The sequence below is a fragment of the Apis florea genome, unplaced genomic scaffold, assembly GCF_048593485.1.
Source record: "Apis florea isolate Af1SG1 unplaced genomic scaffold, ASM4859348v1 contig_3367_pilon, whole genome shotgun sequence".
In the NCBI taxonomy this organism is placed as follows: Eukaryota; Metazoa; Arthropoda; class Insecta; order Hymenoptera; family Apidae; genus Apis; species Apis florea.
The window spans coordinates 6,623,606-6,643,636 of NW_028256746.1; the positions used below are offsets into that span (position 1 = coordinate 6,623,606).

General features: G+C 44.1%; 1 protein-coding gene across 2 annotated transcripts in view; it reads left to right on the forward strand.

Annotated features, from left to right (window-relative positions):
* The window catches only part of tei (irregular chiasm C-roughest protein teiresias), a 310,935-nt gene that overhangs the window by 47,851 nt on the left and 243,053 nt on the right, over positions 1-20,031 (forward strand). For both annotated transcript variants that reach the window (XM_086912166.1, XM_086912165.1), the window contains one exon: positions 19,317-19,361. In XM_086912166.1, the coding sequence (XP_086768292.1) occupies positions 19,317-19,361 (45 nt within the window). The remainder of the gene's footprint in view (positions 1-19,316; positions 19,362-20,031) is intronic.

Here is a 20,031-nt window from a genome sequence, read left to right on the forward strand (position 1 = left end):
CGTACTCTCCTCTGTTATTATATTAACGAATGGAATCGTTAATACCCTACAAATTAGAAACGTCGCGCCGGTGTTACTCATCGTGAGTCTCTCGTCGAGTCGAGGTGCGATTATCGTGACCAATTTCCATCGAATTAACGATAGAGACCAGTTTCGAAAGATTTCCACGGAATAGGAAAAGGATTAGTATTTTTTTGGAGAAAAGGCCGTGGATCGAATATTTGGCCTACAGTTTTTCTGCCTGCGCTTTCCACGCACTTTCGCGGTGTATGACATCGTCGCGCATTATGCATTCGGCCGAACGTTCGTTACGCGTAATATCGCGGCTGTTTTGGAACGATGTATCGCGCTTTTGTGGTCACGGTAAATCCGTACCATTCCATTCCGGGAACGCCATAAACGTTCCGACAAAATCATAAATTACTTCGTTAACTCTTCGCTCGTACACCCGTGAAAATCGAACGAGATAAAATCCCGAGCTTGATCAAAGCTGGCGCGAATTTTTGTTAAAAAAAAAAAAAAAAAAAAAACAACTCGGTTTTTCCCCTCTCCTCTCTCTCTCTCTCTCTCGCCCTGCTGCGATTCCATTCTCTTAATTAATCGCATTCTTTTGTGAATTCCCCGTTGTTTTCGTCACCCGTTCGGACTTTGTCACTAATCAAAGTTGATACGTTACAGCGCGTGTCTGTCTTGTATATGCAAATTAGACCCGGTTGTACAAGAGTTGTACAACCGGGCGCGTTCGTCGCATTAATTATTCGCTTTGTTGTCGCGCTCCCGCGTTGTTTCGCCGCCGGTGAAATCTTTCGAGTGAGTGGAATCGTCGTTATCAGAGTCTAATTAACGACGATTTATCAATTTATCAATTTAAAGGAGTATCGAATCGTAGTCGATCTACCCGACACGAGCTTTCTCGATCGCGCGAGAGATGCTTCCAATCGCTTCTATCGGAATTAATAAATGATTCAGTGACTTTAGACTTGGTTGGACGGCGGAAGCCATCTTAACGCGGACTTTTCCGGAGAGATAAATGTTTAATTGAAATTCCGTCTTCCGCTCGTTGCTTTTCTCTCAAACAGGGACACTCGAAGCATGGAGATATCCTCCTTGATCGTGTCTCTCCGGTAACAGGGAACCGCGGTGGGGCGAAAGGGATGGGACGATTCCCATTAAGGAGACGGAATTAATCGTACGGATTTCTAGATTCACGCTTCTTCTTCCGTGCTGCCGACTCGTTGTGTTCAGCGTTCAGATACGTCAGATACGAAATTTCGTGGAAAGAAAAAGTTTTCGTGGAAAAAGAATCGAATCGAAATTATCTTAATTCGTTGAATACGAATTCGACTTCCCCCCCCCCCCTTCTTCCCTTTCACGCGAATAAATCATCCGACATTTGCTCTCGACATTTTCGTCTCCAATGTCGCAAACGGGGGAGAGAAATTTTTTTCTTCGCGTTCGTATAAACGAGATCGTTCGATTCTTATTCTTCCGCTCGAGATTCAATTTTCGATCGTTCACGCGTGAACGTGTCTCTCTCGTGAATCGCATACATCCATAGTGGGATCAGCATCACCGTCATTCCAAAAACATTTTTTTGCGCTCGAGAGGATCGGCGTTGCGCCAGGAACTCGGCCATAACCGAACGATCCTCGAGACGACGATGCTCGATGATACTCGCCCTTCCGTCACAGGATCAAAGGAAACTCGCATTCTCAACCATGCAAGGATTTCTCTTTCTATCCCCCTCCTCCCTCCCCTCCTTCCTTCATCTTTCCTTCATCGTGGAGGAGAAGGAGGAGGAGGAATCCCTCGACGGGGACGAAGACCGGTCTTCTTGAACGATGGACATCGACATACCGGTGTTTCGGTTAAAGGTGATCCAAAACTCCAAAACTAGCGAGGAATTAAGGGATGGATACACCTATATATATATATATACATATACCGTGGAAACGAGAGACAGAGAGCGGTGAGAAGGGGAGAGGGAGGGTATCGAGGAGCGGCGGGTTGGCTGATTAGCATTCTAAATTGAAGCGTTGCGGTCGAGCCGTCGTGGAGCAAGGTCCAGTTTGGTCCAGGGTAATTCAGAATAGACCCTCTCCACCCCCTCCTCCCCCTCTTTCTCTGTCATCAGTTTCAACCCTCTCCCTCTCCCTCTCTCTCTCTCTCTCCGCTTCTGTTATTCCACCGTCTTCCGTCTCTGTCCCCTTTCTCTAGTGTACTCTATCAGCTCCCACTACACCACCGATCATTCTCCCCGGTTAGTTCGGCCTATGCCATACACCACAATAGGTTAGACATTTGCATTAATCGGCTTCCCTCCGTGTAACCATCCACCATTCGATCCTCTCCCGTTCTAACGGCTGCCCGATAATGTCAACCGATGCTCAATTATTTCGGGACGATCAAGAATGAGTTTTTCGTGTCTCGTCGAGTTCTGCCGGGATGACAGCCATTATTTGCATTTCAAGCGCATATTGGTTCCTGGGTTTCCTCCCGCCCGCGTTGACGACAGCCGGCCAGAAGGATAATATCGTCGAATCGACCGTTGAAAGGGCTACCTCGAAACGAAGAGAATTCAATTAGGAAAGTTAAATTTCCATGCCGATTCTTCCGTCGTGGATTTCTCTCCTATTTCTTTTTCTTTTGAAATTCTATTACAGCTGCGACTGGCAGAGAAAGAAGAATTTCTCTAGATATCGCGTTATTCGTAGATTATTGTTGAGGTTGGGATAATCTTGGAACGTAAGTAAGCTTCGACTAATTACTCGCGTTTATCGGCGTTAAATCGGTTTTACCAAGTCTCCCTCGAGGTTCTCTTGATAATCGAGTCACACCGTATGCACCGTTATAACGTCTTATTTCACCAGCCCGTGTTTCGCAATTCGATTTCCCGATTCGAAATCGCGAATTTCGTTGGCAAGATAGATTTGCACAATCGATGTATTAATTCATCCCCGAGACGAATTAATTTTGTTTCGAATCGATTCGATTTCCAATTTCGTCCGATCGAGTCCTGTTCAATTTCCGTTACGAACGAATTAAAATTAAAGAAATTCCTCTTTTCTTGTCGACACCGAGATGAACGAGTTGTGCTCTTCGATTCAAAGATGTCGCATCGAAGATGGCCGTCGTCGTTTATTTTTCGCAATTCCGAGAAGCTTTCAGCGTTTCTTCTTTCACCGTATTCATTAATCTTTAACTTTTACCCCCGTAGTATACAAAGTACATTTAGCTCCTAGTAGTTAAATACGTTGCGAACGTTTGATTGTTTGCGACGGTGGCTCGTTTGAAAGTTTCAACAAGACTTTTCGCTACTTTTAAACTCGTCCAACGATTAGTTAGCTCCGACGACAGTTTCTTTAATTGTAAAGGCATGCATACGTAATACAATTTCCCGTAATTTCAAGTATTTATATTCTTCAGCCGAAAGGGATTCGATTCCTCTTTTAAACTTGTCGCGTTGCATTTTACAATTCTTCTTCCGATTTCTTCCGACCAAACTTGGCAAGATTTGATATTTCGATCGCAAAGCTTATACGAGTTGTGTTAGACGACGATGGACGCGGGGAGGGTCTGGTTCGTATCGCGTCGAGGCAACTAACGAATGACCAATGGTCTCTGCAAAAACAGTTGCGAGCAACGCTATCCATTTCTCGAGTTGATTCGTTTTCTCATCCCGTCCCCGTTTCCTACGCATTCTGCAGTCACCATGGCGACGCCTGCCGCGGGTGATTATAGTCGGGTACGAGCCAAAGCCTCCCTTAATTAACGCCGGCTTAAGCCATTTTAGCAACAACAAGCGGCGTCGCTATTGCGCCTCTCTAACCAGAGGATAGCACGTTCTTCGACGTATTACGAAATTCGTTACCAGTTCGCGTTTAATCGACCATTTTTCTATACTTTGCTCGCAGATTCGGCGATCCTCCACCTGTTTATAGGATAATACTCGCAGCATCGTTCAGCATCCTCGATGTTATAAATTATGTGTTTTCCAGAAATAAGGTTCATTTTTCACGTAGTGATTTTTCAACGTTGCAACGTAGATCTTGAAAGATCGCTACTTTTTTTTCGATTATTCGCGTAGAAAATTTTACAACGAACAATAAGTTTCGATATTTATACTTTGAGAGCAAGTATAATACGAACAACGTATTGAAAAAATGAAATTCATAAGATAAAAATACACACATATATATATCTTAAAAAACAAAATATTTACATTTTATTAAAATAAATCTATTTTTATAAAATAATTTGGGTGGGATCCTGTCAAAAGGATAAATCGAAAAATCATTAGATTCGTCGATTACCGACAAACACATTTATCTCTCGTTAAAGAAAACCCCACTCCTCCTTGTATGCAATTTCTCACTATTCGATATATTCGTCAAAAAATCTTTGAAATTCCATCCCTACAACCGATATACCGTTTCTACGATCGATCGAAATTCCTCGAATCGATACTCACGATATTATTTGATGAAATTTTTGTTCGTGACGAGAATCATCCGTGGCCCTGAATCGCTGAAACTGACGCGTCCGAATTAACTCGTAACCGGAGCCGTCTCTCTCTCTCTCCGCCCGGCTTTTCACTCGCAACGCTATCGCGCTTTCCGTCGCTCGCAACAACGGCGGGCTTGATTAGAGCTGGATGACAGGGTTGGCGCGAAATTTAATGAAACTGGGTTAACTGGTTACGGCCGCGGAATCGTATTCGATGGGTTTCCGCGAGGGGAGGGGTGTGCGTTGCGTAGGCAGCGAGCGGATCGATACCAGCGAGAGTTGTCTGAGTAATTTAGATCGAAGGCGGCGCAACTCGTGAAAAACGGCTTATCGCGAGATCGACGTCGCGTATACAACCGGGTCGACGTAATTTCCGGCGTTCACACGCTTCTCAAAATCAGAGCCGCGCACGTGACAGGGTCTGGACAAAGCCGCGGCTCGTTATCTACGATCGTACTTGCATATGCAGTTTCGCTTGATATAGGGTCGCCGTGAAATATCGTTACGACGCGCCATTATCGCGAATAACCTCGTGGATTCACCGGCCAGAGAGAGAGAGAGAGAGAGAGGGAGGGGGAGGGGGGATATTTGGTCGGTAATCGCGTGGACACGAGGATCCTCGAATCTGATGGAACCGGATGCGCAAAATGATGATTCTTCGTTGTTGATCGAGATTTCTTTCCAGGTGTTTTATTAAGCCTGTTGCATTCGATCGTTTCTTCTAGTTTCTTTTTTTTTCGCGATTGTAGTGACTTTTTTCATCGTGGAATCGAAGAGGACAATTGTAGTGGAATGGCACGAATAAGTTTTTGGAATCGCGAGTATAGGTGTTTTTTTTTTTGTTACTATTAACAAACAGTTTGCCGTGTTATCTCACGATCATAAAAGTTTCACGACGAACGATGAAACGTTTTCCTGCTATCTTTTGCATAGTTTATATACGAATTTTTCGAGCAAAAAATTTTCTGATTAAAAAAAAAAACAAAAAGAAAAAAGGATCAGTTAGATCATCTTTATACTTCGTACAATTACAATTATCTCGTCAATTCTGGTGGCTCGCTTAATTATCGTTTAACCGGTGTTCGCTAAAAAACGAAAGTTTGCAAAGTTTGGTTGTTCACGTACGGCGAGAGAATAGATTCGCGCGCACGGAGACGTTTGACGACATTAAAGCGGAGAAAGAAACAAGAAACGAGTAATTAAGACAAGCTGAAGAAGAGGGTGTACTTTAAGGTTAACACGATTTAATGAGAAAACTGAATGACTCGACGGCTTTTGGGACGAGCGTTCTTTAGAAAGGGAAGCTTAACGACGCAGTAAAGGATTATGACGAAATGGTTTTTCTCCCTCTTGAGAACTCTGTACCAGATTATACGAGAAAGTTCGCAAATTTGTGGTCACAACTTTGCCGAGGCAAGTTCACGGCCAAAATTACGACTGGTTCGTGCGATAACGATTTTTCTTTCCCCTCCCTTTCCTTTCTTTTCTTTTCTTTTCTTTTCTTTTCTTTTTGTTTTTTTTTTTTTACGATTATTCTATCCTCGCGGCGATCGACGAAAAACCTTCGATGACAATGCTCCGATCCATAGTTCGGTCGAAGAAAGGAGAGGGTTCGTATCGATTTCTCGGTCAATGGAAACGTGCCGTGGATTACGGTTCGACCCCTCTCGTCGATATTTTACGTAACACGCGCTTCAATTTAGTGAACTGATTTATCGGTTGGCGTAGTCCGAGCTTTACATCGATTCACCCTCACGGCCCGCTCCACCCTCGTAATAAGCGCGTAAACCTGGAAGCGATTAGCCGTGTTACGCAAGCTATGACGTAACTCGTAACGAAGTAACGTATCGTTCCAACGTCCCGTTCCCCTGATACCATGGCCATCTTTCCCCCCTCACCTTCGACCTCTCCACTCTCGATTATTATCGCCACGGCATCATACTTGCCCTCGGAGCTTGTTTAGCTTATGCCAGCTTAATCCAATGTATTTCGAATCAACGTGTTATTTGAAAGTTTTCGCTCCTTCTCGCGCCCTTCTCCCCTATTCTTCCAATCGGGGCGAGTCGGGGAAGGAAAGTTAATTAAGCCGGGGGAAAGAAAAATTGACGAGAGATTGGCCGAAGAAGTGGCTCCAATTACTAATCGTTAATTAAGAAATTTCCATCGGCGAGCTACGTACAAGGAATTAAGTGGGAAACCGTTTCAACGTGCTCTCCTTCTCCCGGTTATAATAACGAGTGGCGAGGAAGGATCCGAAGGAAATTAGTAGCTCGAACGACGAGGGGACGTGCTGCACGTGGCGAATTCTCGACGCGGAATTTATCGAAGGACGTTGAGCGAAAACAACTAACGTTGTTCGACGGCGTACATGCGTGGACATATCGTACGATGGCCAATACGTACGATAGGTGTAGATGGGTAGATAGGCACGCGGCGAAACAGTGGCGTGGCCGGTCATTTGATCAAAGCCTCGTGGGAACAAATTAGCGCGCTGCTCGTTGAATTAATATTAAAAAGCGCGGCGGGGTTGATCGCCGCTGTTATAACGGCCAAATCGTCCATCCCCTCCCTTCCATTACTGAATTGTCATACGAATTAAAAAGGAAGATGGCCGATTATTCCGATTCGCGGAATAAATTATGCATTTTGTATCGAGAGTTGGCCGGCCAACACGTTGATTTTTCCAATGGAACGCAACACGTTTTCGGGACGGAGGAGGAATCCGTCGGTGTCGCATCATTGACAAATTTGCATTTCTTCGTGGAGCGGAGGCGGAAAGTGAATCGAGTGTAGGCGGCAAGCAAGGCGAGCTGAGTGACGGATGTTGATCATCCATCAGGATCAACTATCCGGATCATATTGATGGAGAAATGAATCGCGTTCGGCGCGCCATTGTCGACGGAAATGCGATTCCCCTTTCAGCTTGTCACGAACTTTTTGCGTTTGATATATCGGGAGAGGGCGGCGAACGAGCGCGAGCAGGAGGAATAAGAGGAAGGTGGAGAAAAACACAAGTAACGCGATCAACTTCTCCTTCTGATTATCAAGAAGATATTATCAAGAAGAATCGTGAGCGAATTTAAAAAGTTGTAACGTTTTCGTAACGTCGATTATTTTTATTAAATACTCCCCTCGAAATTTTCATCAACCATCTTTGCATTCACATTTATCACGAACGCGAGCTTTAATTACTTCCTAATGGATCGACTTAACCTAATTGCTGCTCGTGTGTGTTATCGATCAAAGACCTTTCGAAAAATGAAAGAAGCTCGATGCTATAAAAGAAGCCGTGCTCGTACGACGTCGTAGCGAAATAATTACGCGAAAAGGTTCCTCCAAGATACCGTCCAAGAGATCCACAAAACCGGTTTTATCTTTTTTTTTTTTTTTACCAAAATCGAAACTGCATTCGTTCAAAGGGCAAAAGCTTCCTCTGCAGCCTTACTTTTTCCCCTACACCTCGAGCTGTGAGGAACGCTGTTATTTATATATCGACGTCGTAGCTCGCCCTCAAAAGTTGTAGCCAATTCGCGAGTAACCAACGAGTAGCCACGTGTAACCAACCCGTCGACGACTTAATCCGCGCGCGATCTACTTCTCGCGAGGGGAGGCAAGACGCGGCTCGACAGGCCGGTAATTAAGACGATGGATGGAAGAGGGTTGCACAACGGGACGATGTAGCTTTCGCGCGGAAACTGCTATCATTTATTAATTGCAACTTGACCCTTGAATGATATTAACGAAGCAAATACTCTCTCGCTTTATTACTCTTAATTTATCCACCATTCTTTCCCCGTTCTTTTTACGCGTTATCGTGACACGAACGCGCCTGGACTAGAATTTACCCTTGCATTGACCCTTTGCACTCGTGTGTCGCTACATTTTATCACATATATAAACGACAAGTTAATATATTCCCAAAGCAAAACGTTTTCATTTCGATCGAAATAAATAAAAATCCCGAGTTGATTAGGAATAACCTTTTTAAACATAATAAATACGAGTGCAAAGGTATAGGCACACGCACCAGGTATGATAACCGAATCAGCGAACCGACGGAGCTAAAATATGATATTCTCGTTTCGAATGGCGACCGCGCGGAAATTCACAAGATCCGCGGTCGATGCGGACGCTTCGAAATCTGGATTGTGGTTGTGCAACTCCATACACCCGTCGATCGTTGATATTTCATCGTGGACGCGAGATGTGTTGCATCGTGGATGGCGGTTTCACGTGGCGCGTGCGCCGCGTTATCCCGTCGCCTTTGAAAATTCCTGTCCCCGGTGAAAGTATGCGGTCCGACGCAACTTGGACGACGCGATGGAATCTCTGGTGTGCGAAATGCCGAATTTCGGTCGGGAGGATCCGTGAAATTGATTCGCTCCGATCGGGGTTGTTTCAACGGTTTATCCCCGGTCGAACGGTTTCAACGTGTGTGCGTACGTTTCAACTCTCCAATTATCGCGTTTAATCAGACGTAATTGGACGAAAGAACTGGGAGTGTCGACTTGCTAGTTAAGGGATTGCAACTCGTTTGTATTATGCAACGGACGAAATAATTGATAACTTTTTCTCTATTGCACGAATTTGCGTGAAAACGATTCTTTTATACATTAGATACGTAAATGCATCATGTGACATTCTTGACTTGCTCTTCCGTCCTATTACCTTACACCTGCTCAAATTTTTATTCTCTCATCCAATTTTAATTTAGAGTATTTTTAACTCCTCCTCCAATTTGGACGGTAATGCAACGGAGGATTAAAATACGTTGGACAACTATCGAACTGTCGAGATCGGATTTCTTGATTTCTTGTTATTGTTTAATCATTTTTCTTGACTGTATCTTAATATTTTACTTCACGATGTATAAAAATCGATTCTTAATACGTAAATTGAAACGTGAAACCGCGTAATTATAAAACATGTTTACAAAGTGACGTTTACTTGGAAAGATCGATATCGGATGGTCGGCTCTTCTTCCGCTGGTCGAACGAAAGTTGGACGAGGCGGCGGAAAGGATCGGGGCGGTATTAAGCAAACGTGCGAAGAAGAATTAATGAGAACTCGTGTGTATGGCATGGGATGGCATGGCAAGTCGCGCGACTTGAATAATGGATGGGCTGACAAGACAGCCCCGGCGATATACCACCGACAATGGCCTTCCTCTCTCTCCTCATCCTCCCTTCCTTCGTTTCTTCCTTCCTTCCTCTCTCATCCGTCACGTTTCATCGTGATTCCGAATCTCCTTTCCGGAATATCGAGCGCGAGTCGCGTTGTATACACGAAGGTCCGAAGGAGGCGAAAACACAACAGGCGTCGCGAGAAGAACCGTGCGTCGAAAGTAGGCGTGAACGTGTCGAGTGTCGATCGATTCGTCGTCTGGAACGTTTTCAGAGTCGAGTTAAGAAATAAATTCGGGCGAACGAGTCTGCTCCTTCCTTTCAGGAAGAAATTGGAAGAAACGGGAAGTTGGCTCTCGCGAAAATTCGAGGAACAAGAGGAGACGGTGGTTTTAGGGGGGAGATAAGCAACCGGATATCGGAAATATCGAATTCGTCTTAATGGGTATCCCGTGTTTCAGATCTGAAAAGTAGATTGGTGGCGGACGAACAGACGAGAGGTGGGTAGATGAAGTAACGGATAGTGTCTTGAAGTTATTTAATTAAAGAAAGGTGAGAGAAAGAAAGGATGGTGTCTGCTGGTGGTGTAGGAGGGTCGAGTAGTAGTACGGGAGAGAGAATGGGTGGAGGAGGAGGGTGTAGGAAACGCTATATATAATTCCAGACGGTTCCTCGACCTGGCTGTAATGATAAATGAGATTGGAATCATTAATTAACGCGTTACTCTCCAACGAAACGGGGGTGGTTGTCATCTCTGCGATGACTTTTACTTCGCACCGTTTGTTCACGTGCCGCTTGTCCCCTTGAAACATTTAAAACATCAACGAGAACGCGATTCTCTTCGCGTAGAAATTAATTTTTTCCCCTTTTGTATCGCGTTGGAACAATAATTATCGGGAAACCGAGGTAAGGGAACGAGAATTTTGTATAAATAAATGGATTCCGGGGTTCGAGATTGCTCTTTGTTCGTGAAATTAAAACAATTTTTTACCGATCTTTGCTCTACCGAAAATTAAATTCTTTTTCTTCGCACCATGATTGGAAAACATCGGTTGACACGCGATAAGAGAGAGAGAGAGAGAGAGGATCACGGATCGTTCGTCGTTGAAATTTTCAGTCGAACAGTTTTTCGATTCGTTCGCGTGGAGAAAAATGGAACCGAGTTATACCAAGTTACGCACGCGTTTAATTAACAACCTTCTTTGCTTTCTTTGTCGCACAGAGCGGTTCGATTTCGTTCCTCGCCTTTTCCCCTTCTCCTTCTGGATATTGGCCGCGACGTGACAGCGAGAAGCCGCGAGGGAAAATTCTTATCTTAGGCATTCTGTTCTCCGTTGGAACCACTCCAAAAGGTTATAGCACGAACAATTTCGAAGAAAACTTTTCTTAAATCACGTACGATATTGCGGCGTTGCTTTGTTCGCGGCCTGGGGGCTGCTGCTATATACGAACGTGCAGCGGGATGGTGAACGAAGGGAGGGAGGAAGGGAGGAAGAATCGGAAGAGAAACGAAACACGGACACGGGCCGTACGCTTCCACTTATTTCCAGAAAATACGATCTAAACGATGCGTGATATTAATCCCTCTTCGATTCTCCTCTCTTTCCACGTCGCATCCTCTCCTTGCATCGAGCATAATCTTTATTCTCAGCGGATCTCGCGTTCCATCTCGAAACCATCGTTGATGAATACACCACCGATCAAAAATTGATGATCGTGTGGAGGATCGTAGAAAGAATGTCTCCTCGACAATGTCACGGTGTTCGATCCGCGCGTAACAGTAGAGACGTGTGTATCTGGGACGGAGAGAGGAAGGATAGCCGCCGACTCGTATCGAATTTTGCCCAAGATATCGAAATCGCCGCTTGAAATGTTCCGCACGTGTTCTCGGTCTCGAAGGAAGCTGTCTCGTTGCGTCTTCGCCCCGCCTTATCACGTGCGCGCGATCGATCCGGCCTCGTCTTCGGGTTCCGCTCATTTATATTCCGTTCGTCTGGCACAGCTTTCGACTCGGCCGGCCGAGAAAAGAGGCTAGTGGTAATCCTGTTGCAGTGGCAAAGTTTTCGCGATTTCACATTCCCGCCCAAAAGTGAGTAGAGGAGACTTTTGTCGCGAGGTATATAGCATTATACAGAAAACCGTCCCCGCGAGATGGGCGGAAAAAAAAAAAAAAAAAATTTCTCCATCCGACAAGTATAGCCGATAGATCAGCCGAGACTTATATATACTCGTCTTCCTTTCTTCCCAACGTTTTTTCGAGCGTTTGATCGAGTTGAACGCGGTTCTCGACAAGTCGGGCTCGTCGACTTTCCTTTTCTTTTCACCGATCGGCCACGTCGGGTTCCTCTTCCACTTTTTACCTATATGACTTTTGCTCCTCCTCCCGAGATACGTTTTTTCCCGAGATCGAGGATATGTCGCGGGGAGAGGGAATTGATTGATTATCAGCAGATGTTCCAAATTTTTATACCCGTCGTAATTTCATTGAATCAGATTCGATCTTTCATTCGTATTTTCGTCCACGGATGTGGATGCACTTGTTCTAATTGTACATCGTAATTGAACACGGTTGCGATACATAAATGTTCCCTGGAAAAATCCGCTTTACATTTCGAATCAGTTATCTGTAAGTGGATAGATTTTTTTTTTTACATCTTTTTATCATAAAAGGAACGACACGATTTTTCTTGCTTGTTACGCCTCGTGGCGGAATGGCCATTACTCGATTGCTCGTTTTACGAATTTAAATCGAGCAGTTTTCGTTGTCCAGTTCGAACGGGATTGTGATGGCTCTCGTCTGGACGGATGGCTCATCGGGAATTGGCGATTAAATTCCAGGTGAACAGGATCGCCATTTGGCGCTATAAATTTTTCTTTAGCAGATATACGTGGTTTTCATTGAGATTTGCCGCGTATTATCCGCAGGAAAAGGAGGAAAGGAGGCACGTGTATCGGGAGATTAAATTTTAGTTTAACGATTTACTATCGCGGACCGGACTGGACCGCGCGTTTCGTTTGAAATGCTGGAATGCTTATGAAAAGCCTGCGCCCCTTTTGCATATTCATTAGCAGCGATATCCGCGGCCGTGCTTTGTTTTAAGCGCCGATTTAATTTTTACTACGATCCAATGTGGTCGTTCGTTCCCTCGTATAATAAGGATGGTGTTATATTTTTTTTTCTTTTTTTTTTTTTATAAATCCTCTCTCGTTCATTTCTCAATGGACGAACATCGAACAGAAGAAAGTGTATAATATTTATCTGAGGAATGATATGAACTCGTGATTTATTTCGTTTTAATTAATTAACGATCATAGGGGATTAGTCTTGACTTAACAGTTAGTTACGAATTTGTAAAGAAATTTGCACGTACGTGGAAGAAAGAGGGAGATACAGAGTATAAAAATTCTACGTTAAGATAAGCGTTAACTCATTTTTGTTTAGAGCTTAAAAGAAGAAGCCGGAGAAAAGTACGTATTATTCCTAACAACTTGTTCCATTTCTTTTCTTCCCATTCTTTTCTCGTACCATTTATTTCCTTAAATTGCTTTCCTTTCGTCCCTCTCTCTCTCTCTCTCTCTCTCTCTCTCCTCCCTCTTTTCATCTTTCTTTCTCATCCCGTAATAATTTCCATTATAATTATAATTTTTTCCCCCTCTTTGTTTAATTCGGCATCACAACCACAGGGTATCGCGTGAAATCATCACGTACACTTTAGATTGTATTAGAAGAAAAAGAAATCAAAGATTTTTACTCTTTACCCAAATTGTCCTAGTAAAAATTTCTATTTCGACAATCCTTCTTCAACGCAATTCTCGTCTATCGCGATCCACCCTTAAACGGTGCGTCCAATTCTTCTCTCATCCCCTTCTTTTTTTTTTTATTCATCGCTCGACTCTATCTCGCGCGACAGTCAACTCGACGCTGGCCGAGTCGATTTGCCCACGCTTATTCGGAAAGCGTGGCGTTCGGCGCAAAGCGAATGAATTTTCGTATTTTCGACGTGACGCAACGAGAGCCGGTTTCGCCGGCGCCTTCCATGATACACGCGCGGCGTTGTCGTGGTGGTGGGTCACGCGGAACGTACGCGAAATTGCTGAATACAGGACAATCGTTGTTACTTTCCGCGCGGCCACGTGAAACACGTCTGCTTTGTTCCGCGGAGGGAAACGCTCTCGGCCGATTGAAAAATAGTTGAAAAATAGAGCGTTCGGGATTCCCCGCGAGGGATTTCGAGGGTTGTTGGGTGGGGGGAGGGTTGGCTAGTTGTTTGTCACATAGGGACGATTTGGGGAAGGGAGGAGGGGGAGGAGCGTTTTTCTAGATTAGCGAGGGGATGAAATTACGGAGAAAGGTTGTTTGATGTGTCTCGTAGATAGGTTTTGCCCTGGGTTTGATTGTTTGATGTTTCGTCGGACGAATGATGACAATGGTTCAAAAAAAGAAAAAAAAAAAAAAAAAAAAAAAATCGCTTTTATCGCGAAGGGTAGACAACTGGAATAGGTTGAACGTCTTTTTTTGCTCGTTTCTAACCTACGAGGTTACGGTTACGGTTTTTTATCGCGATGCAAAGATTAATTGATATTATGGATGGATGGATGGACGAATTTATACGTAGGAGTGGGCGACAATGCGTAAAAAAGAGTGGATGTTGGGCATCGATCTACTCGGATCTTCTGTTTCACACTTCTGATCGTTACCGTCATTACCGTTTTCGAGCATCATTTAACGGGGCTCTACATCTTGGCAAAGAATAGCTTTCTTGGTGATAAATTCATGTTTTTACCGTTGCCGATATAGTGATAAATTGGCGCTGGATAACCTAGAGTCCATCCAAGTGTTCATGATAATGGTAGATACGCGGTGATGAATAGCCTTGCTTTTCGTGGGAAAGTTTCAATAGTCGTTTCGACGAATTAGAAAATTGAAATGGTGAGAAGTCGTATCGTTGTATTTTATCGTTTCGATAAAGTGATTCCGATATTCGTAATTGATTTTCGCAATTTACGATCATTATCGAAGTTGAATATCCCCAATTAATTGTTGCTCGTCTATTCGCGTTCTATTCGTTGTATTTTTGTTCATTTCGACAAAAGATCAATTCGATCCGTAATTCGTACGATGTTATCGCGCGCGTCAAGAGGAATGAAAATCGATTTTACGAGAATATAAAAGGGGGTCAGTTGCGTTTGACGTGTTACATTTGGAAATTTCAGTTTCTAGGTAAATAAAGGTTTGTTTTTAAAGCGCGTGTTGTCTTCAAATCAGATCGAACAGAGAGGAGAGATATTAAATCTCTCTCGATCTATTATCTTTTCCGTTTCCTTCGTGTAATAATTCATCGTTGCAAAATTCGAAGCAGATCATTTTTCCTTCTCTCCTAGTCCCTGTCGAGAGATAGCATCGAATTTCACGATACCGTAAATTTCAGGAAATTTTGACGCTGAGCTTTATTCGATCGATCTGTGACTCGTTGCACAAAGCAATATTTCGAATATTTTTATTTCTACGTAATCAAAGATTTTTTCTCGGGAAAAGATCAATAATTTTTATACGTTACGTCGCAGCTGGAAACATCAGCTTGGAATTGAAATTGAAATGATTATTCAACAGATTATGATCGGTCAGAAATTACAGATCAAACGAAATGTTGGCGCGATCCTCGATGAAAAGCGCGTGGAGAATAATTCTTAATTGAAAGGAATGGTTATCGCGAAAACAATTTTGTTCGAGTAGCTGTAAGTAGCTCGAAGCAAACATGGACGGAGCTGTTACACCCTCGTATTTGCGATAAATAATTATTATGTAAACGAACGCGATATCCGGATAACTGGTGGCAGACTACAATTGAACGCAGACTTTGTACGAACAATTATCTTAGATAAATATTTGCCGTAAATTATTCGCGAGTAACGGCCAACTCTGTGAAGCCAGCTCGTAATGTCGTCATTAAAAGCAACGAGGTAAAAGAAGGCAGGGGTGAACGAGGGCGTATGTAGCAGCGCATACGAACGATCCATTTAGATAATCTATACACATATACGCGCGCATATACGTTCATGGGGCTTGTGCCAACAGCTTGCAGCGATCGTTCTACTTTTTTTTCTTTTTTTTTTTTTTTTTTTTTTTACCTGTTTCTTTTTTTGCTCTTCCATTCATCCCCTCCTCCCTGTCCTTCGTTGATTTTGTATATCGCGCAACCTCGAAAGAGGAATTGTATTTTTTCCCTCGCACATATTTCAAATATGTTACGATAAAAATAATTTGGAAAGTGTTTTTGTTCACGAATTCGTTCCGTTTTGTAAATTACGTTCGATTCAGACTATCTCTCCGCCTCTCAATTTCTCCCTCCTCGTCTCTCTGGACGATTCGCGACCGATCATGGTTAAACAAATTTGTCGGGAAACGAATTAAGCCACAATTACAACGAAATATATATCTAAATAGCTACGGCCGTTTCGATCTATCGTTCGAATTAGAATCGTTTCTTTTTTTTCTCTGTTTTCATTATTTTTTCGATCCATAAGATTTTATAATTTCTAAAAACTGTAGTCCGCACAGCGAGACAGATGCAAAACGAATGCAAATCGATCCCGCTTTTAACGGGAGGGAGAGAGAAACGGAATATGTGTTTGTATACGATTTTTTTGTTCGTGACTGACGATCGGATTATTCTTGTCCGTTGTTCGGAACAATTAGAGAATCATCCTGTTATCGTTACGAAGAAATCGAATCGATCGTAGAAACGAAAGGATTTCGCGAATAATTCCGTAGTGATAGAAAAATTTAGCGAAATGCAGGTTTGTCATTATTGCTTTAAAGAAATGTGTGGGATAAAATCAAAAGTAAGTAGTAGCATCGAGCGAGGTATGTCGCTCTTAAGGGTTGCCCCGTTGGTCGTTCGTCCAAAGACCGGGTTAAGTTAGGTGTGATCTCTTATCGGCGGCGTGGAGTCTACCCACGTTCCTCTTATCTTTCTCGGCCCCCCTCCCCGCTTCCTTTCCTGTTCAACTTACAACCCGACCCATACACACGCGCGATACATATTGTCGCGCGGATCCAAGAAGAACACCACGTATGTGTGTTCATGGTATAGAAAACGGGAGGCCATCGACTGTCGTCATATACGTCCTTCGATGGCGAGGGCTCCCGACGACAGTTCTCTCTCCTTCGTTCGATCGTCTCCCCCTCCTTCTCGTCGACTTTTATGGCTTTTCGAGACGGTCGCGCTTTCGAATCGTTCCTCGAGCACAACGTCTCCTCGTTAAACAACTCCAAAGACATTGCTTTATTATATAACGATAAGTTTATACGACGCCCTCCTCGCGACAAATACTCCTTTGATCGTTCCTTCTGCTCCGTTTTTTTTTTTTTTTTTTTTTTTTAGAACTTGGAAACGACCTATCCTGTCGCGGACGAGGGGAAAAGTTTCGTTTGCTCTGCTCTTAATAAAGTGATAAAAGTTGCCGCCTCGATGGTAATTATCGTTCTCTTTTCACATAATATAAACCGAGGATAATAACCGACGTGGATGTTAACGATACCATCCCTTCCTTCCTATGTACCTACCTTGGCGAATCTTGGAATAGGGGGTTGGTTGAAGCGATCAGGGTTGAACGGTGGTAGGAATGTAATTTCATCGGGAGTATGCCCCATTTTCCGATCGAGATAACCGAGTAACCGAGTGACGGGGAGTGTTCTCGGCGATGCATTTCGGGCAGCCAACCCCCTCGATTCACGAGAATTTATGGCCACGCTCGTTAATTTATCCCGCTCGCTAAACTTCTGACGAGGCCTCGTCGCTACTGTAAACAGAATTAAGAGCGAGCAAAGTTTCCTCCTCTGCTATCTGTGTGTGGCAAAAAGAATACCCAGCCACCAGTTACTAGCGGGTCGCTTCGTTAAACAAACTGCCAAGCGGAAGGCTATTCCCGCTTTTTCGAGACCGAGCGTGCAAAAGAGGGAGGAGGAGGGAGGGATACATCGTAGGGAGTGTGTATGTGTGTGTGTACGGTGAAAATGTGCACGATCTCTGAACCGAAGGATCCGGTTTCTATACCACTTCGAAAAAACTCAGTCAGCCAGACGAGAAGCGAAAGTTTTCGAACTGGATGGTTGGTTGGTGGCTGCCTTACAGCCAACCAACGAGATTGAAATACCCTCGTTTCTGCTTCCTTTCTGCCAACCTTCTATCCTACGTATTTCTCCTACACTTCTCCTCCTTTTTCCCCCCTCTCGTCTTCTCATTCTTTTTTCCCCTCTCTTTCCATCCATCCATCTTTCAACTTGCTCTTCTTCTCCTTCCATTTTTTCCCTTTTCTTTTCGTTTCATCGTTGGTGCCGCGTCACTTTTATCCCCTTTCGTAGTGGCACAGCGTGTGCCACGTTCGATTTGTAATTCAGCGAGTTTGTTGGAACAGCGGAGTTGACGTTGTGCTCAAAAAGTAGCGTGGGGATAAAGTTTGAATGCGAAAGTTACGTGCCGCTTATACAGGCGAAGGTCGGTGGTTGGGTGGAGAGAGGGTGGTGATATAAAACCGGCGCACATGATGGGGATCTGGATCCGATAGGGAACTGTAAGTACGTTAACTTTGCCGTTTATGTTCGACGAGCGAGAAACACGGAGAAATTCCAGTGAGAAAAGTCAGCTGGAACACCTTGCGCCACTTCCACTCTCCCCTTCGAAACCCGAATTCTTTACGATTTTCTTCTCCCGAGTTTGCAGCCTGGATTTCGCTTGTTACGCGAGAGATATCGTGCATTTGACGGGTTCGAAAATGTCGTTAAAATATAGGTTTCTGTCGCTTCTTACCACGCTTTGTTATCGTTTGTGGCGGGCAGACAGAATTGGAAGGTAGAGAAATTTTTGGATAACCAAGGATCGTTACTTGATCGATGTTTAAGCGAATTCTATCTAACTAATTATCTTTCGATTATATTAAAACATGTCTGTCTGATCTTTTGTAAAAATCGAATCGAAAACGAAATAGAAATATCTTCTATTCTTTCTTATCGTATATTCTTCCTTCCACCGAGTTGTCCAAGTAAAAATTCGTCGATTCAAAAATGCGATCAAACTTGGAGTCGCACGCTGTCTTCCGTGCCATAAATCTCTTCGTACCCCTCTTCTCTCGATGATTTCCGTCGGAAGTGGATCTATTATCGCGCGAGATGTTATTTCTTTCTCTTTTCTTCCCCCCCCCCCCTCTTATTCCCTTTTCAACGGAGGAAAAGATAGAGAGGAATTCTCGTAATATTTCGAAGATTCATCCTTGGTTCCATCGTCATTTCCCATTTTTCAATTCCAGGAAAATTTTAATTCGAGGGAGGATGATGCGAAAAAAAAAAGCGATCCGGTTCCCGGATCCGGAACAGTCGTTAATTATTAAAAAAATGAGACTCATTAAAATGCGAGAGCGCATCAGCTTACGAGGGCGAGGATCGATCGAGCGTACATTTTACTCGCCCACTGTTCGGCCAAGTTTCGCCGTAATTTTCGAATATTTCTGAAAATTAATTTACCCATTATGCTACGGGGAGAGGGAGAAAGATGGGGCGTAGAATTCGAGGGATCTCGGACGGATCTTTTCGTTTTTGGATCGCTCGAAGAGGGAGAACAACTTAATCCCCCATCCGATCGAGAAGACAAAACGAGAGGAATATAATTTTTCTTTTTCTCTCTGTTCCAGGATTGCGACAACGGTCCGGTCCTACCGACACGCCAAGAAGCGGAGGTGAGTCGATTTATTCTCTCTCTCTCCAGGTATCGATCGAGTTCTCGGAAAAATTCGATGGCGAAAGAAAAAAAGAAAACGTAATAATTCGGAATTGGCGATTCAGCTGGGTGGGAAAAGGGGCGGATAATTCGATCGGGCGTAAACGAGTAATCAAAGTTGAATTCGAAACGGAAAATCGAAGCGGGGCGTGCCTTTAAACGGATTCATAGCGCGTCGGGGGTTTAAGCGTTAATTTTCCGAATAATGGTAAGTTGGCGCTCGTTGGCGGGCCGCTCATTAGCGTAATTGACGTAAGCCTCTCGATTAACGAGGGCATTTTGTAGCTGCGCGAGACACGGAAAAATGGACGGGCCGCCGATAAATTTGCGAGGCAACGCGGGGGAATGGTAGTGAAATAAAGATGTTAAAGCGCGACTGTCAGCCTCGTAAATCGTCGACTCGTTCCCCGATATTTTTAAACGCGCGAACAACAACCCCGAAATTTCCCCGCTCTACGATTTCGTAAATTTGAAAATTCTCGTTCCCGCCCCATTCTCGTCCCGCGTTTGTACACATCGCCCTTCCCACCGATAACGTAAACGCGAACGCGTCGCCGCGTATTATCGTACACATTCGCGGCGAGGTCGCGGCGCAAGAAGCGCGTGGAATTTCAGATATTGCCGGTCCG